The 23,625-nt window shown below is 42.2% G+C and overlaps 2 protein-coding genes across 9 annotated transcripts; one reads left to right on the top strand and one right to left on the bottom strand.

Moving 5' to 3' along the window:
* Positions 1–421: 421 nt before the first annotated feature.
* neurod4 (neuronal differentiation 4) lies at positions 422–3,342 on the bottom strand. The gene is made up of 2 exons (XM_035159498.2): positions 3,139–3,342; positions 422–2,259 (listed from the first exon to the last, which is right to left on the bottom strand). The coding sequence occupies exon 2, from the start codon at positions 2,251–2,253 to the stop codon at positions 1,174–1,176; it is 1,080 nt and encodes a 359-aa protein (XP_035015389.1). The 5' UTR covers positions 2,254–2,259; positions 3,139–3,342; the 3' UTR covers positions 422–1,173.
* A 9,046-nt stretch (positions 3,343–12,388) lies between these two features.
* zgc:153867 (uncharacterized protein LOC337226 homolog) lies at positions 12,389–22,051 on the top strand. 8 transcript variants are annotated; one of them, XM_035158937.1, is made up of 7 exons: positions 12,389–12,620; positions 17,019–17,046; positions 18,924–19,073; positions 19,183–19,356; positions 19,684–19,761; positions 20,710–20,757; positions 21,798–22,051. In XM_035158937.1, exons 1-6 carry the CDS (start codon positions 12,444–12,446, stop codon positions 20,736–20,738), a joined length of 636 nt encoding a protein of 211 aa, XP_035014828.1. In that variant the 5' UTR covers positions 12,389–12,443; the 3' UTR covers positions 20,739–20,757; positions 21,798–22,051. The 8 variants fall into 8 exon arrangements, with proteins under 8 accessions (XP_035014828.1, XP_035014827.1, XP_035014830.1 ...); XM_035158936.1 differs by having other exon boundaries at positions 12,390–12,620; positions 20,710–20,744; XM_035158939.1 differs by having other exon boundaries at positions 12,414–12,620; positions 18,924–19,067; positions 20,710–20,744.
* The last annotated feature ends 1,574 nt before the right edge of the window (positions 22,052–23,625 follow it).

A 23,625-nucleotide genomic window follows, 5' to 3' on the forward strand; every position in this document is an offset into this window, starting at 1 on the left:
TGCAAAATGAAGTCTATTTCAGTTATTTGTTCGTGCTATACGAAGGAAACTGGACCTCTTTAATGTTCTTTAAGACATATAAAGTCTCATCTGAAAGGTTTCCTCAGTTCAGGCTGAACAATGAAGAGTCTCAGTTTTGAAGAAGTCTTTGAAACGAGAGGTCAAATTTCTTGAAGAACCTCAAACAAGCCCAAATGCTTTTGTATCACATTTAGAAATATCAGAACCTGGAGAATGTTCACCGACATCTATCTAAATGACCATTTTGTTGTTGGAAATGTTACTATATGACAGAATTAATATTCAAGCGTCCATTTCATTGATGCATTGGAGCTTCATATAAGTCCACTTGTATAAACTGGGGAGGTGTAGACTTTCTATTAAGTCCAGCATAACACAAGAAAACACATGGAAAGCATTGTTACTATGGAAATAGCATATAATATAAGAATATTTATTCAATTAAGTGCGAAACAGCAAAATATTTACAACAGTACAGTATGACAAACGTTGTGACACCAAGTTCCTGAAAAAGCTCAAATAAATAATTTAAATACAGTACAGCTGCCTGTGACTGACAATAAACCATGAAGACAGTGAAACAAAAGAAAACTGTGCTGAGAATATAAAAAGGACAAGACCATGTCAAAATAAATATTAAATACAGATATAAATAAATGCATTGCTTTTCTTATGGCAAGAGGGACATTGGCAGTAGGCCTCAGTGCACAATTTAGGATGGATGGCTATTCAATCTTTTTTTTTTTTTGATATGTAGACATACAGAAGTTTTCTTTTTTTTTGTTCAAACCCTGCACACGAATCATCTGTGTGCTGCTTAGGGTGATTTGGTAAACTAATCTTTAGTTCAACTCCGCAACAACTGAGGGGGAAACTTAAATAGAAATATTAAAATCCAAATAACAACATATAAAAAAAGAATAAATAAAATATTAAAAAGTTATGGGTGCATGTTTGTATCAGGTAGATTGAGTTGAGGTGACGAGTCTCTCTCTCTCTCTGAGCATTCAGTGCTCTCCCAGAGTACTAACGTAAATGGAAACCATTATTTTCTGTACAGTTACGTTGGCCATTGTTCTTACAGCAGTTTGTTCAGGGGCAGTGCGTCTCCCCTGGCAAGTTTTCATTCACACGTCCTTCACTCGTCTCATTTCAGATGTTACCCATGTGAGTGGGGACCAGGTGAGAGGGAGCGAAGGAGTCAAAGGCCACGTCCAGGGGCAGCTCGTAGCGGGAAGCCTGAAAGAGCGGGTGGCTCTGAGGCCCACCTGGTAGGACACCTGTCGTGGAGGTGGGGTAGTGGTGCGACATGAGGTAGTGGGCATGGTGGCCGGGGTGGGGTGTGTAGTTCCTCTCCGACTCGTGGGGAGAGGGCTCATGCTTCAGGGCGAAGTTGCCACTGATGCTGAGGGGAGGGGTGAGGGGCCCGTCGTATGGCGGGGTGCCACTGCTGCACTCGTTTGAGGAGGGGTTGTCGTACACAGGCCCTTTGAATCCCTTCATGTGGAGGAGGTGGGATGCCTCCAGGGAGCCATAGGGGGGGCTGGGAAGGCCTGGGGACGGGTAGCTGAGGGGATGGCCAGCCTGACCCCCCACACCGCCCATCCCCGGGCCTCCACACTTGTCCTCCAGCTTGTTGAGCATCATCGGAGTGGGTGCCAGCTGCAGGCAGCCGGCCACGAGGTTACTGGTGGGCTGAGACAAACCTTTACACAGCATCTCCATGAAGCCATTGCTCTCTGTGGATTGGCCACTCTCAAGCACCTCGGACAGGGCCCAGATGTAGTTGCGTGCCAGGCGTAGAGTCTCAATTTTTGACAGCTTCTGTGTCTTGGAGTAGCAGGGCATAACTCTGCGGAGACAATCCAGGGCATCGTTCAGCCCGTGCATTCGGGAGCGTTCTCTGGCATTGGCCTTGACCCGCCGGACACGAAACCTCTCCTGTCGAGCTTTGGTCATCTTCTTCTTCTTGGGGCCTCTCCTTTTGGGACCCTGCTCTCCATTTTGTCCATTCTCGTCGTTATCATCCTCTTCCTCCTCCTCCATATCTTCACTGCCCAGCTCTGTGCAGGAGCGGACATTCAGACCAAGGCGGGTCCTCATGTCTGGGTACTCGTCTCCATCCAGTGAGCTGCCGTCCTCATCCTCCTCCTCTTCCTCCTCCTCCAGCCAGCTGAGGGAGCTCACCAGCTCACTCACATCCCCGCTCTTCTCAAATGGTTTGGTCATCATTTTGATCTGAGGAAAAACAACATGAAAACGTTCAATCAATTGTTACCACATATCCAGTTTTTAATATCTGTTGTTGCTTTTCACAACAAACTAGTAACTGGCAACTTGTGTTCCATAAGCTACAGAATGAGTGCTTTTTATTTCAGCACTGCAGTGTGGACAGGTCACCGCTCTCACTCACAGAGCTGCTCCCTCTGTCCAACAAATATTTGGAATAAACCATGAAATTATTCAAAGCATATTATAGTGTGATATTCTGACATTAAGGAATAGATGGCTGTTTTTAGAATAAAGTGACCCCTGCTGTTTGTGCTGTAGTCTTCTCTGAGACACTGTTAATCTGGGACATGAGGGGATTTACTCAGCATATAAAATTAAAAGATTAAATAGGCAACCTCGAGACCAACGTGGACATGTCGCTCCCACACAGTTTATAACTTTAAAAATAATTCAGTTCATTTCAATAGAACTTTCACATTTTACAAAATAAACTCACATCTAGAGCCTAAACGTTATATAGGCTGTATTGTTATTCAAGAGAAATGCGGACCTGGGACAGAGCATGTGCTATTGTTTTGAAAAAACACTGTCCCAATTAATTATTGTGCACTAAGGCGTATAAATGGGACAGATTAGGCAACTGCAATTATAAATTCAGAAGTTAAGACAGAATTATGTCTGGACTGTGTGCTACTGGATATAATTAAACATAATTACTAGAACAGTACAAATATAAGACTTGAAATCTATATTTTATAACTCTTAAATTCTTAAATTAACCGTTTCAGGGTTAAAATATAAGTGCGTCCATATAGTGCCTGTGCTGAATTTAGCATCCCAAATCGGATTTCACTAATATGATTTTAATAAATAACAAATTCTCACCTGTTTGGATTTGCTCTCTGTGAAGTGATGTGGGGAAAAAAAACTGTCTAATTCAAAAAGACTTGCAGCAACTGAGTGATGAATCCAGAGTGGCTGATGTGTTTCTCTCTTCGTGCATGTGCAAGTGTCCTGAGCTGCTCTTCTCTCTCACACATCCATGAGTGTGCATGGAACTTTCATATCCAAGTGGTCCAGACTCGGCTCGTTCTTCTTCGCTTTAAACCGGGTGAAGCCCCTCCCTCGTGGCGGCCCCACCCACCATCAACTCATCCAAACGCGCGTGGCGGGCTCGTGGCCAGAAGTTTCACCCGCATGCAAATGAGTGAGGGACAGGAGGAGGAGGAGGAGGAGGAGGAGGAGGCGCGCGCCCGGGTGCACGTGCGGGAGGTCCAGTAAATGTAAATGTGCGCATATTGGGAAACACCATTAAATATGTTAATCAGGGATGTTGAGACAACCTCTTTGCAATATAAGGCCCATGATGTCACAATGGAGTTAAGATGCACATAAACACCCATTGGACATATGCACTTTCATTGGTCGCAGTCTATTTGCTTATTGCTGCAGTGCTTGTAATGTGCAAAAAACAAATATTCTTAAACATCCCCTCCCTCTGATGCCAAGTTCCCTGTATCCCACAATATTGTTACACTTTAGCGACATGAAACAGGTTATGCATGCATCACACATTTCAAATATCAGATGTTATGTATCACATCATGTCAAAATTCCATTGACTATAACGTATAATATATAATGGGTTTTTTTCTTACTTAGTTGATTTAGTTTCACAGGATCTGATCTGGAATGACCCTCTGAAATGAAGTTTTGCATCTATAGGCCTTCCCTGATTTATTCTTCACACTTCTAAATGTAGGACACGGGGAAAAGAAAACAAAAACACCATTCTGTTTTGATGTCCTGTGTTAACTATCTTAATCGATTGTCTATCTCTTCATTAGTCGGTTGGATTAGACATTTTCCACTTAATTAAACACAGCGTAGGCCCGGTCATCGCTGCGTAAAGAGACGCTCCTCCGTGTGTGCGCATTTAAGTGATTTTGACAGCTTGGTGCGCGGAGAGCAGGTGTGCCTTGTTCATCCGCTCATTCAATTGTTTTCTTGCATTTTTAGCGTCATATTCGGCCCCCGAGGACTGGTCCGTTTATTGAAATGATCGGTGCAGTTATGAGGAGACTGCAGGTACTTGCACAGAGTAAACAACAACTCAACTTTATTTATAACTAATGAACATTCCCCATGTGGCCTAAAGTGCTCCCACTGCAACACAAAACAATAAAGTAAGAATCAAATTAAAGGGATTATAATAAAATAAAGGGATGAGAATAAATGAGCTAATAAAAGCAACCTAAGTGGTTAAAATCCAAAGACTTATTATACAGTATTACTCTGAATTGAAACATTATCATTTTTACATTAGGAAGTCATAGTTAAATGTCAACAATACAACATTGTCATTTTATTTTATTGTTTACTAATAAAGGTTAATAAACTCATTAACACTGACAGGCCCCAGAAGACTTGACTCTTCCACTCATCAGACCCCGTGGATACCCTTTAAACGACGGTATGGCCGTTTATTGTTTATAATCGTATCTCAATATTGAGCATTTTCCCACTTTTGACCATAAATACCAGGGCATAATGAGCGCCCCGCCAGTCCTCGTGCGCGGCGAGCCGCGGCGCAGTGGGGGTCTATTGTTATCACCGGCCATTGACTGCCGGGGTCTCGCGAGTCGCACGTGCCCCCGCATTGATCCCATTGTGTGCGCGACTGCGCACAGCTGTGCTTGAGACTAAACTTTGCCAACACACCGTGCGTGGACCGAGTCTAAGTGTGAACCTTATCCAGGGTTTGGGGGAATCATGTGTGGTCACGTGGCGAATCGGCAACATCGTGTAAAAAACAGGCACTTTTCCAACGATTTATTGAACAGAGCCGAACAGATGGCTGCATATAGGAAGCGTTAGGAGGGGTGTGAGTGTGCGTGTGTGAGTGTGTGTGGGGAGGGGTGCATCTGTTGCTTGGATGCTCACGCGTCACTCGCTCGCACAAGAGGATGTCTCGTGCTGAAACAGCGTTTACGCACCTCACTAACGGCCTAATCACTGCTGGTCACTGTGGCCATAAAGGCATCTGGAGAGAGAGAGAGAGAGAGAGAAGCCCAGTGTTGTGTGTGTGTGTGTGTGTGTGTGTGTGTGTGTGTGTGTGTGTGTGTGTGTGTGTGTAGTGAAGCCTACTTGTACTTTTATCTTTGTGTAAGTTATAAACCTTACAGAGGAAGGGACATTTTGGCCATGGTTAACTCTGGGGTATGGGGGTATAAAGATTGTTGTGTCAGCGAGTGTCCTAACAAAGATAAAACTGTGTGGCCATGGATAACACTGGCGTACAAGGGGCTAGGGTCGCAAAGCCCCTTTTCTACTGGTGAAAAAACTTACCTCCAATAATTTTGTCTGAAATGGGAATGGATATAATCGGCATTCCCTCCCGGGTCAGATGACTCTGCAGTACACACACAGATTTTTAATGGCAAATTTCTTCTTCTTCTTTATTTTGGGCAGTCTAGACGCTGACGCTGCACTTTTTCTGTGCGATGATATGAAGCACAATGAACTTCTCGTCTTTGGCGCCTAAATAGCCATGAAGGTTGGTGTACTAAGTGTTTTTGTCACATCTTGAAAACGACATCCTTTTGTCTTTGTATCATGCAAAATGCAACACCGGCAAGGCAGCGTGGTAAGAGAGCTTCTCAATTTCATGAGCATGGCACATTCATGATGTCAAACATCAACCACAAGGAAAATATACAGGGAGGCAAACTCCTCTAGTGGCAATCGGAAAGGAGTCAATCGCCGTTGTAGCGAGTTTACCAGCATTTAAAAAATACCAGGTAATTTTGATGTAAAAGAGTTAAAAGTGTTGTTGTGCGTCACGAAGATGGACGTACATGCACAAATTGGTCATGGTTAAGGTTAGGGTTAAGGAATAAGGTTTTGGGGTAAGGCTGTGTGTGTGTGTGTGTGAACCAGACATGTGTACGGCCACAACTCTAGACTAATGTGATGTGCTCAATAATCCCCAGGTACATCCCCCCCCCCCTACCTTCAAACACACTACTGCCCTTCTGTCCCATGAGTGAGTGTGTGGCCTCCACCACACCTGCAGCCTGCATGGGGAATTGGAGTCTAGCAGTCTCCCACAATCCCCATCGGTTTCCCAAATGACTGACTGACTAGCAGATAGGGAATTGCCCTGCTCCCATTTCAGCAATAACATATAAGCCAATCTTCTGGAAGAGGTCATGATGAGCACATCTGATCTGATCCAACTTTTGAGGAGTTTGCATTATTGTGACCTGGGTACTTGAAAAGAAATAAATTATAATACAAAATGATGCAGTTCGTTGCCGTCTTAACTTGTTACAATAAGATATTTGAAATGTATATGAAGAAAGACTCAGATGGTGATTTTGGGGGATTTATCTTTAGTGCTTGTGTTGAAGAATGGCTCATAAATGCATAGTCATGAACTGTCCAAAAGAAGTTTCTCTGTACAGATTTGTCCAAAAGAGTACCAGCACAGGTCTTGCAGTAGCTTTTTAAGTGCTGTTGTTTCTAGTAATGGGGTAACCCCCTTCCTTACAAAAAACACTGCCACAAGTGAGTTGTCTCTCGCTCCTCTCCCCTGGGACTCGGAGTGGAATGGGAGGGATCGGTGCACTGCAGTGTTGACAGATGGGTCCTTGTTCCTGTCTTTTTTCTTCATCTCTATCTCCCTCTCCCTCTTTTGCAAAAAAACACAGACACACTCACACACACACACACCAAAGACTGCTGGAACACAATAGGAATTAAAGCTCTACACACATGCGCCCGGCTCTGCTCCTGAAAGCTGAGCCCCTTGCAGTGATCATAAAAGATATTGAGAGCCAGGATTTGTGAGGGGTTGGGGCGATGTGGCACAGGGTGGTGAGACTAGAGAGATTAAATTGTATTGTTGTGAAACATGAATAAAAAAAGTTTGGTATCATCTAGTTCTACTTAATTATATACATGCTTAAGTTTTATCTTGATAATGCTAAAGAGATTTCCAAAAGTTTCAGCAAATATTTCCTGTTTGCATGCAGCTTATCCGTCTGTGTATGTTTAATGCTTTACAGTAATATTGAGTGTGTGTGTCAGAGCTCATTTGCTGAATATAGTTACATAGCAGACTTTGACTCTGCACACTGAGGAACATCACACACACACACACACACACACACACACACACACACACACACACACACACACACACACACACACACACACACACACACACACACACACGCTTCTATCTTTACACTCACAATAAATTTCCTAAGCCCAAACCCTAAACCTAATTTTAACCTGCACCTTAATATCAAGTCTTAACCCTCAAACAGCTTTTGGAAGTTGTGAGGACCAACAGACACAGGGCTGTGATTCATGGACTTTTAACCTCAGTTAAATCTCCCAATGAAAACTGACTCTACACCATTGGTTAACTTTTCAGTATGAAAAACATATTTTTATTTGAATGGCACTCACACGGTAGAGTCGAGGCTCAACAGTCCTCTTAGCTCAAGCTGCACCAAAATTCTGATTTATTCAAGATTCATTTCAAGATTCATGGATTATTTCCTATAGGAAAAACAGTGGAAATGATGAAACCCTCTATCTCACAATGTTAAAGATCTGCCCCCTGATGCACATCCACACCAAAAATTGAATGAGCCCTTCCCTGACCCATACCACATCTGCAGACCAAGTTTCAAGGTAATCCATCTTCTAGTGTTTGTGCAATCTTGCTTTAAAATCAACCAACCAACAAACTAGTATACAGGGTGAAAACACAACTTCCTTGGTGGAGGTAAGAAGACATTTAAAATAAAATGTGCTTAAGTGCTTTTTTCTATGTCTCAGACTCGTGCATTCATAGATGATGCATGTTTTCACACTGTGCCAGCTGCAGCCTACTCATTGTATCAGTGCAATTAAGACACACGAGCTGTAGACTTTAAAAAAAAGGTGTGTTTGGACTTTTAACCCAGTTATCTTTGTCTGCTTATGGGAATATAATCCCATGTTTGTCTTCAGACCAGCACGTGCACTTCTGGAGAATGGGTTGTCATATCCATACAACTATACTGGCAACAACTTAAGAGTGTCCTTGATCGCAAAGTTAAATTTGATAAGATCTATCGCTGCATTTCATCCGGGCAACATGAGCAGATTGGTTGCAGCTTATTCGTCTTCCTTTGGGCTAATGGATTTGGAACACATTCCAATCGGCCAGAAATATAGCTACAGAATGGGAATCAGGCCTGGGGGCAATTCTCACTAAGTGGGGAGAGAGCCATTAAACAAAGGTGCCTGTGGTTTCATATTCAGGATACTTTACAACCGCCGTCCCAGGACATCAACAGTGTTTTTGGGTGAGCTGTTAGAGGGGGCAGAAGAGGGGGAGGAGGATCCATCTGCCACGCTGCCGGTCCTCAGGGAGACGGGCATATCCCAGGGGTGTTTTGGAGAGAGAGGGGCTGAAAGGATTACACCCAACCACTAATCAACGACGGTAATCTGTGGGCCCCCATACAAAATCCCCTTCGATCCAAACAACAATTTGGAACACAGGATAAAACCTCAGAGTACAGGGACATTTACCTGATCTTGAACAAACCGACAAATAAAAATGATAAATGCAGGTGATTTTTTTAATTGGAAGTATCGGCTGCAGAGGTGTGATTGGCAAAAAGCCATAGTGTCTCTGTGATCAGGTGCAAGTGTCCCACAAGTGGCCTAGCCTGATTCCCAGTGTGACCATTATGCAAATAAAGCAACTAGACAAGCCTCCAACGTAAATTAGACTAACGGATAAAAGCACTTTTCTAATCAATTCAGATTTCAAAAGCATTTTTTTTTCTTAAATTGCATTTTCTGGAATACAACCCCAAATAACAAAATACTACTAAATTTAATAAAGTTTCTTGAACTGCATGGACACTTTTTTTTTTTCAAACATTGTTGTCATATTTCTTGAACATGAATTTCATTAGCCAACGTTCTGCTGTCACCACATGAACTTTCCAGAGCAGTTGTCCCTGCGTCTTATCCGAGGACTCTGTGTCACAGCGGGAACCTACACAAGGTGCAGCTGCTGAGGTGTCGTCCTGGCAGGTTTCCCCATCCGGGCAAAGAATAGAAGCGAATCAAGTTGCCACTACTTTCACGGTCCCTTGTCGCTACGGTTTTGATGTCTGGGGTCTGGGTGGGGTTTGGATCTGGTATTTGTGGGTTTAAAGCTCCACAGGACTGTAGGAGAAGCCGCCTAATGATGGCACCAGTCCTCCGGGGCATAGGGAACTGGAGCATCCTGGCCTGCATCTCCTCTACCTCCTGCAGTATGCCCATTGGCGAGGCAGCCTCTAAGCTCCCTATCCCCGTAGCCTCATTGTTTAGTAGGCCCGGCACTGTCAATATTAAGCCCGGCTAATGTGATCTAGAGGCAGCTGGAGCACCCCGATTATTACCATGACACAGCCGACTGAGGGGTGTAATATCATTAAAAATAAATCAGGTGGTTTGGAGATTTGCTGTGGTGGTAGGGGGGGGGGGACTCTGAATGACATTACGTGGGAGAACTGCCATAATTTCATTAGTCAATTGGGGCACCTCAGAGGATCTGTTGAAACATTTCCTTTAAGTTGCAGTAATTGAATTTGCTTTCACAACACCGAACACAAAATGAAAGATGGGGAAAAATGATGTGGGTAATTTTTTTCCAATTAAGTGCCTAATAATTTTGAAAATCAATTTCAGACCTGCGAAGAACAATGCAGACACCGGAGTAGGATAGTATTTCAATTTCCTAATTACAATTTGAAAGCAGACATGTAGGATATTGCTGTTTTTTATTATTAGCTTCTTGCGGTGGATTATGGTCTCAAATGATGAGGAAAACGTGAGGCACTGCTAATCTTCTTAACGTGTTTGACACCGAGCTGTCTGCTCGGCAGACTCATCAGCAATCAGCTGCTTGGTGAATAGGCTGGAGGCTGAACTGAATCTATTAGCACAACAAATCAGCCCAATCAAAATCTATTCTATATTGTCCCATGTTGTTGGATCATATTTCTTGTCGTTTTAACAATGGGTCCGGTCTTGCTGACTTTGATGGGAGGTGTGTTTTTCCTCCACTTATTTTACATGTTCGATCGGCCGAGGAAGCTCACAGCGTCAGCAGGGCCGTTGGTCTCACAGCGAGGGTCTCGTGTCGCTATTGTTTTGACGCTCGAGCCGCATAAACGGTGATTTCAAGGCCCATTTAGCGCGCGATGGATTGTGCCCGATATCCACGGACCAATGGAGAGCATCGATTATTGGAGGAGCGGGTGGAGTGACGCCAGCAGTTGTAAAGCGGATGGATGAATGGATGGATGGATGGATGGATATGGATGAACGGACGGATAGATAGATAGATAGACAGACAGACAGACAGACAGACAGACAGACAGACAGACAGATAGATAGATAGATAGATAAACCTCTATAATAAATACAACTTCTATTCGACAGATCTACGAATCAATTCTTTTCACAGAAATGAGTCCTCAGGCTCTGTGGGGCTTCCTGTTATGCAACAGTGACATCTTGTGGCACCCTTCAGAATTACGATCTCTCTGTGGTTTTGATTTGACTTTACCAATGCATGTAAACACTACCTCAATACCACAACATAAAATCAATATCATATGAGCACAAGTATGATAAATGGTTATTGTTTTTAACACTGTGATTTGTGAACAGTTGTGGTTGTGGTGGAGCTTTATATACACTTGGCTTGTGTTTAATGTATATTAAGTTAAGTCAATTGTATTTATACACCCCAAAATAACAAATCACATTTTTTAAGTAACAACTTTGGGCATACAACAGCATCTTAGACCCAGGAAGAAGGGCATTTTATAGGCTTATTATGTAAAATATGGCTTGGCATTATGGCAAAAAATTAGAGATTGATAAAAAATGTCATATCAGTTGAGGTTTGTGGTTTCAAACTCTTCTATATGAGCAGAGAAGGACAAATACTTCATAAACAGTAAAAACTTTACAAATCTGAGGTTCAACATTAAAACCAATTATGTGTTATCCTCCTCGCTGTGCTTGTACGATGCATAAGAATGATATTGATTTAAACATTTGTTATATTGGTATTGATGAAAGGAATATTGTTATTATTTTCAAGCCCTACTGTAAAGTATCTGAAAAGAATACTGCTGAATATCTATAGTTGATAAATAAATACATTGGAGGGAAAATATTTTTTTTCCCAGGGACCTCGATATACAAAAACACCGTTATTTTGGAAAAATGGTCTTCAAATTCTAATTGTTGTGTCCCTGTCAACCTCAAAGCAAAACTGAATGGTAACCAATATCATATGGCAAAACAAACAAAATAAGATACAAGCAACATAACATCCAGTTATGCACAACTGACATCACAGGCTCCTTGTGCACTGTACGGTCCAAAATAGTGTGTAAGGATCACATGAGCCTTCACAGAGCAAAACACATTGTGGAGTCTAAATCTCACGGTGATCTGTTTGGCACCTTAGTGTTCCGTTCCTCTGTTTCTGGGCATGTAGCACCGGTGCCGCCCACTCTGCAGGAAACCAGAGCAAGTGAGTATCTCGGGAGCAAGATAAATAAAACATCTATTTCATCATCCAAACCAGAAGAAGCTATTAGCTGCACGACAGGTTGTTAATGAGACAGTGCATTTGTCCATCAGATCACAACACTTCTTTTCACAAACATAAGAGACTGGTATGAGTTGGTCTATCATCTGTGCGTGAAGCTTGACACAGAAACCCTGCTTGGTGCCGCTTCACTGCTGCTTGCATTTCTGACCCAAATAAAAGCATGTGCTTAGCGTCATTCAGCTGAGCCTGGTTCTTTCTATATATATCCCCCTGTTTATCCTACTCTCAAGCTTTCATCGCCACCCCTACGCTCTCCTTTATAAATTTGCTCCCACGCTATTCAATGCATCCACCTCTGCCTCTTCCACCTGCCAGTCCCAGAGCATCATCGGCATCATCAAGCTGCCTCCCCTCAACCCCCTCCCGTGCACAGGACACACACAGCTGACACACTTTACTTCACAGCTCGAACACTCCTCTCAGCAGACACACCGGCAGCGGGTGCAGAGATTTCAGACGACATTTACGTTTAGGGCTTTTTCCAGGGTGTAAGGGAATGGCTCCGAAAAGAGAATCCTCAATTAAGAAATCTCCTTCACCAGTGACCCAACCAAGACTGGGTCCCCCTTACCCCTGCCTGCCTGTGACTGCTACGGCACCGAAAGCATCTCTAGAGCAGAAACCAAGGATGCTGCGTCCCTCAGATTCACCGTTTGACCCCAGTACTTTGGAGGTGAGTGGGGTTGCTGCAGTATGATTTTGTGACAAAGCTAATGTGGGGCATAAAAATAGGTCTATTGGAATAATTTGTTCAGGTCATTCGCAAAATATTGTTTAGCAACCTTAGCCAACATAGTAAATCTCAGCCAGAAACACAAAATAGTGCTGCTGTCAGTAGTGTGGAAGTGTAAAAACATCTTATGCGGATTATTTGCTGTAGCTTTCTGTGACTCGGAAGCTATGATAGACCAAATGGTCTTCATCAATTTACAATGAGAGACTGCAAAGAAGTGGGGCAAGGAGAGTGAGACTGTCAGTCAGTGGCCTCCTTAGAGAGAAAGAGGCTGTTTCCTGCCTCAGTATGTTCTATTTCTTCCATCTGGCAGGTGATTGAATAAAATCAGGAGCTTTTCCCTTATGAGCTGCAAACTCACAACTGTTGCAAAAAAGACAAAATGTCTAACGCCTCTATTTCGTGACTCAAAATATTAACTGAGAGTGTGGACTTCCCTTTATGCCTCTACCTTTTCAGACCACACACATTGACTTGTCACAGCAGTAAAAGTTACTGATGATATTAAAAATGACTACATTGAGTTATCTTGAGGGTTCTGGTTTTATGCATGCTGGCACATTGACATGGTTTACAGGGACACTTAGTGGAACTGAGCCTTTCACTTCATCTGTTCTTGTCCCTGCTAAGTCAGAATGGCCGCTGTGAAAACGCTTCTGTCCAGGGGCTCAGACAGAAGCTGACCTCTGGATAAACTGGGTCACAGACCTCCTTCGCACCAGACACATTTACTTGTCATGGCAGGAAAAGCAAAGATGTTACGAATAACATTAGCCATCCATTCTATTCAACAGTCCCATTGAACATGACAGCGTGACAGTGATGCAGCACGCACAATACCAGGACCATGAAGCCAAAACAGCAGAGAGAATTGAGCGTTATGTTGGATTATCAGTAATATACTGGTAGAAGCATCTCCTGGCTGCCACTATGCAATGCAGTAAATTAGTTATCAAGTAATCAAGAAAAGGTAAAAAGTATTTTTATATTTATCCAGCAGGAAATTATGGATTCTACTGAATGGAGGCAGTCTGTTCAGAAATTTACTTTTGTTTTTCAACTCTAAGATAATCTGTCTATGCATATATACTTATATATTTAAACAAATACATATACATACTAGGGCTGGGCAATTAACAGAAAATGGATCAAAACCGACATTTATAATCTCTAACCGACTTAATTTTACTCATGTTGGATAATTTGGTTAATGCTTGTTTGGGTTTCCGCTACGTTCCGTGCCCAATCACCCTGCTGCATGTTCTCCCCCGCTAACCTGCGCTCACATTAAACGTTAACAATAAACCCTAATCAGATGTTATTAGAACAGGTTGGCTACAGGACTTTACTTTGTTTGTATGATTCGCTCAAAAGCTGAGGAGACACGTATTTAAACACATTGAAAAAAGGTCCAACATTTTGCGCTCACGCAGTTCACACATCCAGCCACGACATCAGTGTTGAAGTGACCAGAACGATCCGGATTCATGAGCCGTCATCATCGATTAATAATTAAAGGTCCAGTGTGTATAATTTAGGGACATCTAGTGGTGAAGTTGCATGTTGCAGCTGAATAACCCCTCACCTCACCCTCCCATTTCAAACATCAAAACTCAAAAGGTGTTTAGTTTGTCCAGTCTGGGCTACTGAGAAACAACATGGCGGCCTCTATGGAGCGAACCCACTCCCGATGTAAATATAAAACATTTGATTATAAAGGGCCCATTCAGGAGTAACGAAAAGAACAATTTGTACAATTTAGATCATTACAAACCTGTGAAAACCTCATGAGGATTATTTTATATTCCATCTCTGCCACCTAAATCTTACACACTGGAACTTTAAAGAAATGTGATCATCAGTTTGTGTGAACCGCGACACACAAAATCAAGGTAAAAGTTTGAAATAATCACGAAATTGATTTGAAGTCATATCGCCCAGCCCTAATACTATTATGTAATCTATATTTTACTCCAATTTCATCAGCTGTTTAACTGTAAACAAAGTAGGCTCTTTGACCACACTGTTAAATGCAAATATTTTAACATTACAAATACAGTGTACTTAGTCAAAACAGGCATAGTTCAACCTGACAATTTTTTTTACAGTATGTAAAAGAGAAACTGAATATCTCAAACAACTGATGCCCACATTAGACTTTGCATGAACATGCTTTAGCTCTGTTGGTGCTTTAGCTTTGCTGCCACCCTCATGCTTTCAGTGTGCATGCCATGGTTTACTGGAGTGTCCCATTTCGCCTGTGAGGATATGTGGGACATGTTAGATTCACCCGCTTCTGCTCCCAGTGGGATCACAGACATGACAGGAGGCCAGAGCTCCTGCTGGGCAAAGACAGCACTTTAGCCGGGCTGTTGAGAGATGTGGCTTCAGTCCATGATCTTACTGGCCTAGAGTAATCCATCGTTCCTGCATGGCCAGACACTCACATCCTTAATGCAAAGCCGAGCAAAGTCATTCACTGCTGTCATGCATTAATTTACTCAAGTGGGGTCAAAACAACCGAAGTCCAACAAACACCACAAAGTGACACACAATGTCACCATCAGGTCTAATGATTCTCCGATTACTTTACAAGGTTTAGGGCGTGATGATTATCCCTGTCCTAAAATACATTTTAGGACATGCTACACCCTCCTTAATTACCATGTCCAATATTCTTAATATGAACTCTAGGTCAACTTTATCAAAACGATTCTAAATCTATAAATATGCAAATATTGTTCATTTCAAACGTTTAATGAATTGACACAAGATGTCTCCTACTTCACTGAAAGCTCTGCAGATTTGCCTGGATTGAATCCAAATTGGTTTTCATGTTGCAAAACCATGTTTGTAGTCATTTTTATTTGAAATAAAATGAGAGCACAGAGAAATCTTCCACCTTCAGCAGATAAATATGAAAACAGACTTTTAGTTGCAATACTTTTGCAAGTGTCTGTATGCGTGCACTCAGATTTGTGAATCTGTAAATGAGTATTCAGATCTGTATGTGTATTGACACTAATCCATAAATTGTACCGAGATTTTAAATGTTTACACATTGTCTGGCCTCAAGGCAAAGCCAGATAAGAGAACCCCCAAGCAATACAACAATATGAATGAAAGGCCACTTCAAGTGTTTAAATCCCTTCATCATTTCATGTGAGAGCAAACTGAGCAACATAGTTTTTAACTTTGAGGCCTTCTTGCCCTCTTGCTTGGGTTAAATTAAACTCTGTAAATTCAGATTAAACCCATAGATTATATAACAGTCATCTCATTTATAGACTGGAAAGTTTAGGGAGTATTAATAAACATAACTAAGGTAACAGTGAACAACACACTACACCTTGATGTTTGTTTCTATATATGGAGCGTGGCTGCCTGTTCTTCCCTCCTTCGTTATTTTCCCCACCCGAGGTGAGCGAAACGCCATAGCACGTCTCTGATTGGCTTACCTTGTTATTACCCCCCTACGTCTAACCAATCGTTCCGCTCACTACCTAAATCTAAACCAATCAGTGTCAGGCAATGGGCGGGTCTTCGCTCAGCTCGGGTAGGATAGCTTCTATGACGCGGACGGTACTGCTGGGGTTTTGTCACCCTGCGCTGCTCCGACTCTCCGTCACATTCTTCGTTCTTGCCTACGCCCGGGACACACCTCAGCCTCCACAGGAACATGGTGGGTTTGTTTCCAGAGCCCCACACTCTTTCCACTTTGTTGCCGCTCGTGTGTACTCGGCTCATGTGGTCGTTGTTTTCGGGAGAACGGTTCCTGCTTTGCAGAGCCGTCCGTTTGTTCCTCAGTCGTCTCGCTTTTCGCTAGCGGAAGTGCAACTTTTCGAGAAGCTAACGTTAGCTTTGCACGGCGGACAAACTTAAGAATCACACAGCGAGCTTAGTTATGTCACTAAAACACTTGCATGTATTTTAATGGGGACTGAATGTGGTGTAGTTAGACGATGTTTGTTTTGGGGGGGAAATGTAAATAAGAAGACAATGTGCTCAAAGGGCCTCTGAGGTTAACCTGAGCTAGCTTTGCCACAGCCTTCATGTAGCCTGATTTCTCTTTGAACAGTCTGACTTCTCGGAAGATCAAATCGTCGGTGAGTTGTGAATTTGTGTTTTGACGTCTCCCCCTCCCCGAATCCAGCTTGTTTTGCATGCTCTCATTCTCGCTTTGGTATCAAATGACACTTTGCCCTGTACCTCCACTATCACCCTGCTCTCTCTCTGTACCTGCCTGTCACAGTAGTCGTGGTTAGGCTAGGTTTGTTTCCTCCTTTTATTTCCGTGCTGTTTCCTCACTTTCCACTTGCAACTGCTTGTCCTTTCCAGATTGAATTTAACCTGGATCAGATTCATGGTAAGTCAGTGAAGAGGGGGCCGCCTTGACAGAGAAAGACCGGTGCCTATCTCGGGAGTGTTCAGGGTGTGATCTGCATGTTGGTTTTGGTTCAAGCAAATTGTTCTACGTGTGGAATGAGAGTCGCTTTGCACTGTCGTTTGGTTCGTCAAAGTCATACCGTGCACATAACGTTATAACCCTGAGCAGCTTTGACCGTGTGTTGCAGTGTTTTTGTCTTGTGGGGTCCCAAAGTGTAAGACCACTGGAAAGTGGACCCCACCGTATGTGGCCAGTCATGCATTCGGATCTGTTTCCATAAGTCTTGTTCTGTTGGATCGTAGTCATTCCTGGCTGTGTCAGTTTGCCCAGAGCTGTGTCTGTTATCTCTCAAGCTGCTCATCTCCACGCGCGTGCCCTTTTTTGGTGCGGGATACAGTGGTGGATGGGTTTTGTCCCAGGGTTGGGTTGTTTAATCACTGTTGACATAATAGGCCATACTCTCACTCTCCTCCTACTTTCCTCCACTCCTCTAATACCAAATATGGTGCTGGGAGAAGTGCTCACACACCAGAAGGGAAGAGGCACATTCCTCAGAACAGGAAGAACTCCACAACAGTGCCTGAGCTGTTTTTGGGGAGGAATAGCTCGGCCCATAAAATTAGGAGCAGCTTGCCAACCCGGATATTGTGCAACACAACTTTGTGTCTCCCTGATTGCTAGATCATAGCAGAGCTTTGTGTTTTGTTATCAGGCTTAACTAGACTGCCTGATGTGGATCAAAGCTAAGTTAAGCAACCCTTTGATCAACAACAAGATTGCTTCATAGCTGACTGTTGAGCAAGCCTCTGTAACTCCACTTAAACAACAACACAGATACTCAGTACTTGTTGTTGTGAATGCTTTAGCGTGCCTGTGTAGTAGCAGCCCACAGTCGTATTGACTATAATAGAAGGGAGGTCAGATGAAACTTAAATGGGTTGAGAAGAAAATGCCCCAAGCCAACTGAAAGAACAGTCTGCCAGATAGATTCTCCGTCAAACAGGTCAAACATTGAAGCAAAAAGTAGTGACGTCTCTGTTGATGTTCACAACACATGCGAATTTAAATACTTTGTTAGGAGGGATATGAACCAAACTGTAGCTCAAAAATCGACGTCTGAACAAAAGTATTTTATCCACATTTGTTTGTTCCATTGCTAGTTATTTTAGTCACAGTTTATATATTTACTGCTACGTTGTTGGCACATTTCATTGTAGTTCAGACATTTGATGTTTAGAAAAGTAACCAATTAGTGTTTGCGTGTTCATACCCGCAGAAAACATAAAAGGAGCATGTAGTGCTGCATTGAAATAGTTTAACATTGTTGGTGTGAAGTGAAAACGTCAGACTGACCAGTTGACTAACACGTTTATTTGCTGTTTTGAGGAAGTAAGAGTGTTTTTAACGTTTGAACCACACTCTTTGCAGATGAAGTAGTGATCACATTAATGCAATTTAGTTTTGTGTGTTGAAACAATGTATGGACGTGCATCATTATTTTTAGTTTTCTTTTATGATGTAGCGTTTATCGATACATTTATTATCCTGAATAAATTGCCTCGAGTTATCCTATCAAGAGTGGCACAGGAAACCTGAGCAGGCTTGTCCATGTGGTGCTTTGTGCCCTGTCTTTTCTTTTCTCTTTTAAATTGAAGCCTCCCCTGAGAAAACGTGATCATTTTTACTCTCATTTTTCATAACCTGTGCTCTCTGTCTGCTTGTTCTCATTTTGTTCACGCTCTGATTTCTGTTGTCTGATTTCACCTTTTTTGCAAATTTCTCCCTATCCCTATTAATCCTCCATACCTGTCTGCTTATCTCCACAGTATTTTTCACATGTCTTTTGTAACCTGCAGAGTTCAAGGAGGCATTCCTGCTGTTCGACAAGACAGGAGATGGGAAGATCAACTTCAGCCAGTGTGGGGACGTGATGCGGGCCCTGGGACAGAACCCTGTCAACGCTGAGGTGCTCAAGGTCCTGGGCAACCCCAAGGCTGAGGGTGAGGGTAAAGATATATTTTGCTTGGAGTGGTGTATGATAAATGTAAATCATGAAAAAGTTTCTAGAGGCTCATACTGAAAATAGCCTTAATTATTCTTGTCTTTTTTTTGCAGAGATGAACAGCAAGATGCTAGACTTTGAGCAGTTCCTGCCCATGTTCCAGGCCATCGCTAAGAATAAAGACCAGGGCTCCATGGAGGATTTTGTGGAGGGACTGCGTGTCTTTGACAAGGAGGGCAACGGCACAGTAATGGGAGCAGAGCTACGTCACGTCCTCACCACGCTAGGCAAGTCCCTTTTTTTTTTTTTTGATCATCCTTAAATAGATGGCTGGCACTTTTTATTACAGGGAAAATACTCAGAATGAAAAGCTCACTGCACATCTGTTGTAATGAAATCTGAATGTTCATATTATCAAAAGTGAGAGTGAATTTTGCCTCTAAGATATCTGATGTGTAAATTTGATAGTGACACTCTTAGTATTTGACAAATTTTCTATTGCGTGTATTTTATTTGTGCACGTCTAACGTATTTTTGTAATTTGGAAAAATAATGTTTAATTCACTTTAATTATTCATATCATATGAATAAACATATTCATGTTTCGTTTTCAGGCGAGAAAATGTCAGAGGAGGAAGTGGAGACGCTGTTGGCGGGACACGAAGATGCAAATGGCTGCATCAATTATGAAGGTGAGAATAACAAAATGTGATGTCAGCTTTTATTAGGTTGATGGGGTGTGACAGTGACATTACAATAAATCAGCAAACTAACCATTGTACCCAGTATCAGAGATGTCACTGATAGCTGTCAGTCTACTATCTTCCCAATATATCAATACTTGATATATTGTTTTAGTTAAATGTTGATTGAATACCCTGTATATCTGTCACATTGGACTGGTTAACCAAAAACACCTTGTTCTTTTATGATCTTATTAATCCAAATAATGAAGGTAATAAGTCTGTAAACTTAATTTATTGATATGTAAATTAAAAGTTAATTTAGGAAAATCCCCAACAGGGATGTGACACAAAACACTAAGATGTCTCACTTTGTTGGATTAGTTGAAACTGCAGAGACACTCATGGTTGTACAGTTGTGTTGCAGAATGGTGTTTTTTTTTCCTCAAGCAAACTAACTTTGACAAGATAACAGTGTGCAGAGTGCACATAAACTGACAACAGCCATGTTTCATTTAGTCCTGAGATCCAGTTCATTAGTTTGAGCTGATATGAAACTCCACCAGCACAGTTTCCTAAACTGGCGACAGCGGCCCTCAGCACCAGCTCAAAGTGAGAAGCTGCAGCTGAATGATTCCTACCCTGCAGTGTGCTAATGACCATTAGCGCTGGAGCTTATTAAACCTGTGTATGTTATCTGGCAATGTGAGACTGAAGCTCGGGTCATATGTTACTCTGAATGTTTGCTTTGACGTGAAATATTGTGTAACTTTTATTTTGAGTTTGTGTAAATTCACATATTGAGTTTTCAATCATTAGAAGCACTTATAATACTAAACAGTGATGTATGACTTCATCTTGTGATGGGATGTTGTTTGTGTTGACGGCTACTGTCCTCTCTAAGACCCTGTATATATGTCAACTGCTGACAGTTTGTTAACTCTTCTTCCTCCACAGCGTTTGTTCGCCACATCATGTCAGGCTGAGGGCCGGTACGGGCATTGGGTATACATGAGATGGCACCCCCAGGCTTTCCTGCATTTGATGTCTTAAATAATACCCATCAGGCCATTCCAACACTAATCAGCTGTAGTGATCACATTTTATATTGGCAAAAAATGAGCGATCGCAAAAGTAGATTTGACCTGTAGGTGCCCGTGGGAAACCCTGGTGGTCCTTCTCATCTTTATTCCTGAGGCTTTGACCAATGCGTAGCCTCCTGCTGCTCTGTCTCTGTCTCTCCTGCAGCCCTCTGTCTTGGCCCCTGGCTGCAGCATGCCCCACTGCATGTGTCTGAGACCCCCCTCCATTTGTATGGGGATATGGTGGACACAGGGAAGAGACTGGTCTCATTCAGGCAAAACCTGGTGGCCACCGTTGCGTCGTTTGAGCTGATTGGTGTTGTGGCCCTGAAGCAGCTCTTCTAATCTCATTTGCATGTCATCGGTGCTATTAAAATAGGCCCTTTCTTCTGTTGGTGTCAGAGGTGCTGCTCTTTTTCATAGATACTGAATTAGATGTTCCAGTTCATTACATTGTTTTACATTCAAGCATAGCCACCAGCTTCAGGAGAGTGAACCAGACCCCTTTTCTACTAACCAGAGAATTGCAATGAGTTGCTAATGTGCTGATTGTTTTCTCCTCTGTACTGACGGAAGCTGAATTTGTAGCTGCCCACTCTGACTGGACTGTAGCTGCCTTGATCTTCTCCCCTTTTCTGTGCTTCTCAACTAGAGGAAAGCGTACAGCGATGATGGCTTCTCTAACCAGCTCTTCTTGGATCATAGACATGGCCTTAATACTTTGGCTGAATTGGAGATAGAGATGATTTCCTCACCTCTTTCTCTTAGTGCCCAGTTCAAACCCTCTTTCCACTGGGTGAGCGGAAATGGGGATCTGCCCCCACATGCAGCATGTCCCACCCAGGTTCACCACTAACCTGGTTGAGGAGGGCAGCCATAGCTCCAGTTGCTGCAGTTGGAGTAGATCTCTGTAAATATCTAGACCATGACACTCACATTGTCTTTGTCTTATGTCTTTTACAGAACTGGTCAGGATGGTGATGAACGGGTGAAGAAACAAAGATCATCCTACTGTTTTTTTTATTTTTACCCTGTCACATAAACCCTCTTTTTGCAGTTGGCCTCTACATTCCTGCCCCCTCCTCATTCCATGGATTAGTTTTCCACATTTAATTTAAGAAGTGCCTTTACATTCCCATCAAAAGACCACAAATAATCTGGCTGTTGCTCCCAATTATGTTGTTTGCATTTAAATAAATGTTTTCCCTGAAAACTTATCTTGGTTCCTTTGAGTGAATTTGTTTGATTCAGTAGAATAATGCACATGAGGCTTTTATTGGACTTTTGCACAGTGCATATATGTGTACTTTCTTTCATTGACACAAGAGGGCAGTGTTGCAGCTGTAACCTGTTAAATTGGCCAATTTGTCAAAAAAAAACTATACACTGAGATGTAAGAGGACTAATACTTTTTGTGTTTCCATGAGCCAATTGAAGATTTTAAAACAAACCACGTGTCTAGAATGTGGTCCTCGTGTTGTTGCAGACAAAATGTGTTTCTCTCTTGTTGCAAATCTTAAGGAACATAATAAAATTCTACTCTTATATCAACAAATGATTGATTTTATTGCTTCTGTCGCCATGTCATAGATTTTCCGAGACATCATCGGTGGCAAACACTAGAGCTGCAGAAGGCTGCTTGCTTTCTGACCTTTTCTTCATTTTTCCTCACTAGCAGCCACAACTATTTCCCCTCATTAGGCACCACAGTTATCGGAGTGTGGAGCTTATGTGTGTGTGTGGGATAAGGTTCAGGAGGGTGTCGTAGTCCACCGCTGAATAGATTGTCCACTAATTACGCCGTGTGTGTGGTCGATGGAAGTCAAGGCTATTGATTATTTTAATCCTCCCTATTTGTGAGTCTGTGATCCTCATGGCTCTGCATTCGACAGGGGAATCGCTAATGGGCCTCAGTGCAGCCTGTCTCAGACCTCTCCCCGTCCAATTAACTTTCAGCTGGAATCTGCCAGGAACGAGAGCCGGGGGCTGGGCCCAGGCTTGGCACAGCTGCATCCCACTTTCTCAGCTCAGGAGCAACAGATTCACCAAATCCTTTAAGTCCAGAATGCCATCGACTCTCTGCTCTAATTACATGTTTTCCCAATAATATAAGAGGTATTTGAGATTCATTCTCCTAATGCTAGGATGATGTCTCTCTCTCTAACCTGGTTTAAGATTGCCCCTTGAATAAAACGGTGAAATTCACTGTTGAAAACATAATAGTATAAATAATTATCAACGTAATGTTTTGTATCAATTTTTTACAGCAATTTTAGATGTTATTGTTCAGATCATATGTCCCATAGTATATAACATGAAAAAAAACACCCACAATTTCAATACACATAGTTTTTATGTCAGCCAGCAACTAACTTATTAATAAATCATAAACATGTTAATATCAGAGAAATATTTGTCAGTTGTCTACTGACTAATTCAACACTTAAATTCCAATTAGTTCCAATTTATTTTTTAACAATTAAAAGGAAATCCCTAATAATAATACCTAAATACCTTTTAAAATTTTTATTCGATAACATAGACTTAATCATAATTAGTACAGTGAATTATGATAAATATAATTGTTGGATTAATCAAATTGTGGTGGAAAATGTTGTAATTTATACATCACTTTATGAATATCAATAAATGCGGAGAACTGTATTGATATTATTTCTGAAATAATTCCCTGGATATATTTCTTGTTACTGGTGCTTTTCAACAAATGGGCCTGGATTCAATCCCCTGATCAGCGAGAGCAACCCTTGATCCAAATCTGATCCACTTTGGT

This window comes from Hippoglossus stenolepis, chromosome 6, assembly GCF_022539355.2.
Source record: "Hippoglossus stenolepis isolate QCI-W04-F060 chromosome 6, HSTE1.2, whole genome shotgun sequence".
NCBI lineage: Eukaryota > Metazoa > Chordata > Actinopteri > Pleuronectiformes > Pleuronectidae > Hippoglossus > Hippoglossus stenolepis.